The 5968-nt window shown below is 36.6% G+C and overlaps 1 protein-coding gene across 1 annotated transcript in view; it reads right to left on the reverse strand.

The window, feature by feature from the left end:
• LOC108539841 (EPM2A glucan phosphatase, laforin) overlaps positions 1–2870 on the reverse strand; it is a 4218-nt gene extending 1348 nt beyond the window's left edge. The window contains 1 exon segment of the mRNA XM_017888778.1: positions 2865–2870. Coding sequence (XP_017744267.1) covers positions 2865–2870 — 6 coding nt within the window.
• Positions 2871–5968: the final 3098 nt, after the last annotated feature.

Genomic DNA, 5968 nt, shown 5'->3' on the forward strand with positions numbered 1-5968 from the left:
TTTTTTTTTTTTTTTTTTTTGAGACGGAGTCTCTGTCCAAATGTATGCATTTTTTAATGGAGTAAATTAAGAAAAAAAAAACCTTTGTTTAAAATTTACTTTAAGTAAAAGCACTATTTTTTCAACTTAAAACCTTTTTGGATCAAGAAACAGTTTTTTTTAGCTGTCTGGCCCAAATCCAAAATTCGTACATTTTGGTGGGGAACTTCAATTTGTCACTGCCATAAGACAATCTTAAGACGAATATCCTGATACTTTTTGATTCTTTAACAAAATTATCGTTGTATTCTTCCGTTTATGTATTCACTAACATTTAACATAACATAAATCTGTTATGTGAATTAAAGACACACAGAGGTATTTTTACCAGTGTTTGGAAGTTTGTGAATAGTGAGAGGGAACAGGCCAAAATTTCATGCGTTGAGAGTATCATAAGTAAAACAGAAAGTGCAAAAATGTAAACTACACAAACTCAATCTCTTGTGGAAGAATTAGAAAACTGATAATACATTTTACTCTTGAATACTGATATTCCACTCAAAGTTTGGTTGGTTGCTAAGCTTAAGGATAAACACTATGAAAAATGTGAAGACAGAAAGGCTGGCCAAACACAGTTGATTCAGTAGCAAATCGGACATCAAATCACAGTGGTATGTGAGTCGGTTTATTCAAATTGCTGTTAAAAGATATTCTTAGAGTAAGTTTAGGAAAATAAGAGTCATTTGGCAATACAAAGAGGATTTTGTCTACAGTGGAATCCAGACTCCAGTGAAAGTTCTCATTCCTTCAGGACCCAGGAACTAACAGCTCCAGACTTTCTTGTGCTCCACTGTGCTGCCTATGTTGTGTGCTTCCCAAATGGCATTATTCCCACTAGCTCTTCCAGAGTGAGTTCTGCCCATTCTGTAGATGAAACAATAGCAGAAAAATCAAACAATATGTTTGTTCAGCAGACATTGTTTCCTTTACTCTTCTCTCATCATGAAGAAGTTGAATAATTTTAACCATTGGAAGAAGTAACCCTCTTAAGCCCCTAAACAAAATATATAATATCTTATTTTATGGCAAGGATTTAAATAAGGCATAAATTGGATGGCTGCACTGTGTAGTAAGTAAAATGCAACTGGAAAGGAGAACAAGACCAAAACAGGGCTTAAGGGACATATTTCAAGGCCTTGATCATATTTTGACAATCATTTGGATGTATAAGTATTAACCATGATAATATCCATTGAGCCTGTATTATGGGCCAGGAACATGGTTTTCATACTCATATTATCTTAGTTAAGTCTTTCACCAATCCTATAAGGTAACTACAATTGTTATCCTCATTTTTAGATGTGAGGATACTCCAGCTCAAAAAGGTCCAGTGAATGGCCCACAGCAAGGAAGGGGCAGAGCCAGGGGCTAAAAGGCGTGCTTTCAGCTTATAGATATAGATACAGATATAAATTCTGATAAGGAAAATCTGTTGCAGAATGCATCTAAATTCTAGCATATTTAAATGTTATTCTGCATCAACTCTTAATTTTAAAAAAATAAATTCCTGTAATTATTTCTTGTAACTTAACTTCATCCTTAGGAATTAAAGAACAGATGAATCATGAGTTGCAGTCTAAACGGATCAATGAATCTGTAAAGACATATATATCTTAGCATTTGGAGAGGATTTGGCTGCAGGTTCTTGGAAATTATAATTTTATGCCTTTTATATATGTGTTGGCAATGGAAACAGATTTAAGAAGCCAAGGTGAAGAATTTTACCAGTTTTAAATTGTGTTAGTTTTAGATCTTTTCCTTGTTGGGTCTTCCATATGAGATTTCTTTTACATTTAGAAGAATCATGGTATTTATTAAAAGGGATTATTTATGAAATCCATTTGAGGTCAGATTCTTGATGCTATGGGGACAAGCTAAATTTAGAGCAAGAATCAGTCCACTAGAGTAACATAATTCTGATAATAATTTTTAAAAGGCCAAACTGATTTGTTGTCATTGAATTTCATTTTTATAATGCTATCTTATATATAACTATAAACTTTCCTGAGGAATGGGTGATAAATTCAAAGGCAGAGTTTCAAGATCCAGTTCAAATGTAAATTCTTTTGAAGTCCCCTCGGGAAAGCCTATTAGTTCGATCTTGGGAGATTTATGTTTTCACTCTTTCACTAGTCGGTGAATCTTTCACCGAAAGAAAGTCAGAAGCAATCTTTCACTAGTCGGTGAGTTATCATAAATCTTTCCTTGTAGTATTGTATATGTATATACACATTCACTGACGTAAACCATATTTTATCCACATAGTTCTGGGATTGTTGTAAGTATTAGTTTATTACTCAAAAAAAAAAAAATCTAAAAGTTAAATGTCACATATACTATTCGCAATTTTGTAGCATTAAAAAAAAAAAAACCCTTTCAGAGAGAGTTTGATATAGCTTAAAACTTTTGCATATTACAGCTGACTTTTCTGGATTGAAAACTATGGCTTAGGCTACCTCAGAAGTTGGGGTTCCCATGGGTTAGAAACCCCTTTAGGAATCTAGAACAATAGAAGGATATAAACTAAACTAAGGCTTTACCCCAAAATCTCACTACATTCCTCAACTATTGTAAAAGTTCATGTCTTTTTTCGATACATATAAAAATCTCTAGTCTCCAGTAGATTCCAGTAATTCCACTTCCCATCCATCCCACCATAGAGAAGTTTTGCATCTTCAGTTCATCACCACCAGCCTGTTTTGTCATTCTTCTTTCTTTGCAATTTACATTATTAAAATATTAATTTTTAGGAATGCTCCAAGCATGAATTGCAATGAAGCATATACCATTTCAAAAGACATTGACCTGCCCTTTCCGTCACACACCTCCATCATTGTAAAATCTACTCCTCCTCCCACTCACTTCTCCTTTGAGCACCTCTACTCAACAGGTCATTCAAGCCTGGGTTTTGCTAGGCAGTGACCTACAATGACTTTGCCTGGGGAAGGTAGAGTGCCAAGCCAGGTGGCTGGACCTCAAGATTAGAGACACTGGTTTAGAGCTTCCTTCAGCTGTAAAAACATCCTCCTAGGTCTGAGTAACTTGAACGGCAGGCTGGTTAATACCCTTCCCAAACAGAGTGGAGAGCATGACAAGTCAACCCTTAGGAATAAAAGAATGGTGGCTGGAAGGGATGATTTGAAACTCCCAAAGGAACATTCAAAGAGTTTGAGAAAAAGGGAAGTGGCTAGCTGAAAGCAGTGCTTAATCATTTACACTTAAGTAGAGAATGGAGACTTGGCAGGGCAAAGCTGATAAGTACTTTCTTAAAAAATTATTCTACTTTAAGTTCTGGGATACATGTGCAGAACACGCAGGTTTGTTACATAGGTATACAACTGCCATGGTGGTTTGCTGCACCCATCAACCCGTCATCTACTTTACATATTTCTCCTAATGCTATCCCTCCCCTATCCCCCACTCCCGACAGGTCCTGATGTGTTATGTTCCTCCCTGTGTCCAGTGTTCTCATTATTCAACTCCCACTTCTGAGTGAGAACATGCAGTGTTTGGTTTTCTGTTCCTGTGTTAGTTTTCTGAGAATGATGATTTCCAGCTTCATCCATGTCCCTGCAAAGGACATGAACTTATCCTTTTAATGGCTGCATAGTATTCCATGGTGTATATGTGCCACATTTTCTTTATCCAGTCTATCATCAATGGGCATTTGGGTTGGTTCCAAGTCTTTGCTGTTGTGAATGGTGCTGCAATAAACATATGTGTGCATGTGTCTTTATAGCAGAATGATATAAAATCCTTTGGGTATATACCCAGTAATGGGATTGCTGGGTCAGATGGTGTTTCTGGATCTAGATCCTTGAGAAATCACCACACGGTCTTCCATAATAGTTGAACTAATTTACACTGCCACCAACAGTGTAAAAGTGTTCCTATTTCTTCACATCCTCTCCAGCATCTGTTATTTCCTTATTTTTTAATGATCGCCATTCTAACTGGCATGAGATGGCGTCTCATTGTGGTTTTGATCTGCATTTTCCTAACGACCAGTGATGACAAGTTTTTTTCACATGTTTGTTGGCAGCATAAATGTCTTCTTTTGAGAAGTGTCTGTTCATATTCTTTGCCTACTTTTTGATGTGGTTGTTTTTTTCTTTTAAATTTGTTTAAGTCCCTCGTAGATTCTGGATATTAGCCCTTTGTCAGATGGATAACTTGCAAAAAAATTTCTCTCATTCTGTAGGTTGCCTGTTTACTATGACAATAGTTTCTTTTGCTGTGCAGAAGCTCTTTGGTTTAAATAGATCCCATGTCTCAATTTTGGCTTTTGTTGCCATTGCTTTTGGTGTTTTAGTCATGAAGTCTTTGCCCATGCCAATGTCCTGAATAGTATTGCCAAGGTTTTCTTCTAGGGTTTTTATGGTTTTAGGTCTTACGTTTAAGTCTTTAATCCATCTTGAGTTAATTTTCATATAAGGTGTAAGGAAGGGGTCCAGTTTCAGTTTTCTGCATATGACTGGTCAGTTATCCAAGCACCATTTATTAAATAGGGAATACTTTCCCCATTTCTTGTTTTTTTATCAGATTTGTCAAAAATCAGGTGTTGTAGATGTGTGGCATTATTTCTGAGGCCTCTATTCTGTTCCATTGGTCTGTATATCTGTTTTGGTACCAATACCATGCTGTTTTGGTTACTGTAGCCTTGTAGTATAGTTTGAAGTTAGGTACTGTGATGCCTCCAGCATTTGTTCTTTTTTGCTTAGGATTGTCTTGGATATACAGACTCTGTTTTGGTTCCATATGTAATTTAAAATAGTTTTTTCTAATTCTGTGAAGGAAATCAATGGTAGCTTGATGGGGATAGCATGAAATTACTTTGGACAATATGGGCATTTTCACGATCTTGATTCTTCCTATCCATGAGCATGGAATGTTTCCCCGTTTGTTTGTGTCCTCTCTGATTTTGTTGAGCAGTGGTTTGTAGTTCTCCTTGAAGAGGTCCTTCACATCCTTTGTAAGTTGTATTCCTGGGTATTTTATTCTGTTTGTAGCAGTTGTGAAAAGGATTTGGCTCTCTGTTTGCTCTGTTTGTCTATTATTGGTGTATAGAAATGCTTGTGATTTTTGCACATTGATTTTGTATACTGAGACTTTGCTGAAGTTACTTATCAGCTTCAGAAGATTATGGGCTGAGACAATGGGGTTTTCTAAATATACCCTCATATCATCTGCACACAGAGACAATTTGACTTCCTCTCTTCCTAATTGAATACCTTTATTTCTTTCTCCTGCCTGATTGGCCTTGTCAGAACTTCCAATACTTTATTGAATAGGAGTGGTGAGAGAGGGCCTCCTTGTCTTGTGCTGGTTTTCAAAGGGAATGCTTCCAGTTTTTGGCCATTCGGTATTATATTGGCTGTGTGTGTGTCATAAATCTTCTTATTTTGATATGCATTCCATCAATACATAGTTTATTGAGAGTTTTTTTGCATGAAGCAGTGCTGAATTTTGTTGAAGGCCTTTTCTGCATCTATTGAGATAATCGTGTGGTTTTAGTCATTGGTTCTCTTTACGTGATGAAATACGTTTACTGATTTGCATATGTTGAACCAGCCTTGCATCACAGGGAGGAAGCCAACTTGATCATGGTGGATAAGCTTTTTGATGTGCTGCTGGATTCTGTTTCCCAGTATTTTATTGAGGATTTTAACATCGATGTTCATTCAGGGATATTGGTGGACACCAAGCTAGCTGCAGGAATCTTTTTTCTGTTTTCTTTTTTATTATTATTATTATTATACTTTAAGTTCTAGGGTACATGTGCATAACGTGCAGGTTTGTTACATATGTATACTTGTGCCATGTTGGTGTGCTGCACCCATCAACTCGTCAGCACCCATCAATTCATCACTTATATCAGGTATAACTCCCAATGCAATCCCTCCCCCCTCCCCCCTCCCCATGATAGGCC

This window comes from Rhinopithecus bieti, unplaced genomic scaffold (genome assembly GCF_001698545.2).
Source record: "Rhinopithecus bieti isolate Rb0 unplaced genomic scaffold, ASM169854v2 scaffold_18358, whole genome shotgun sequence".
Lineage (NCBI taxonomy): Eukaryota > Metazoa > Chordata > Mammalia > Primates > Cercopithecidae > Rhinopithecus > Rhinopithecus bieti.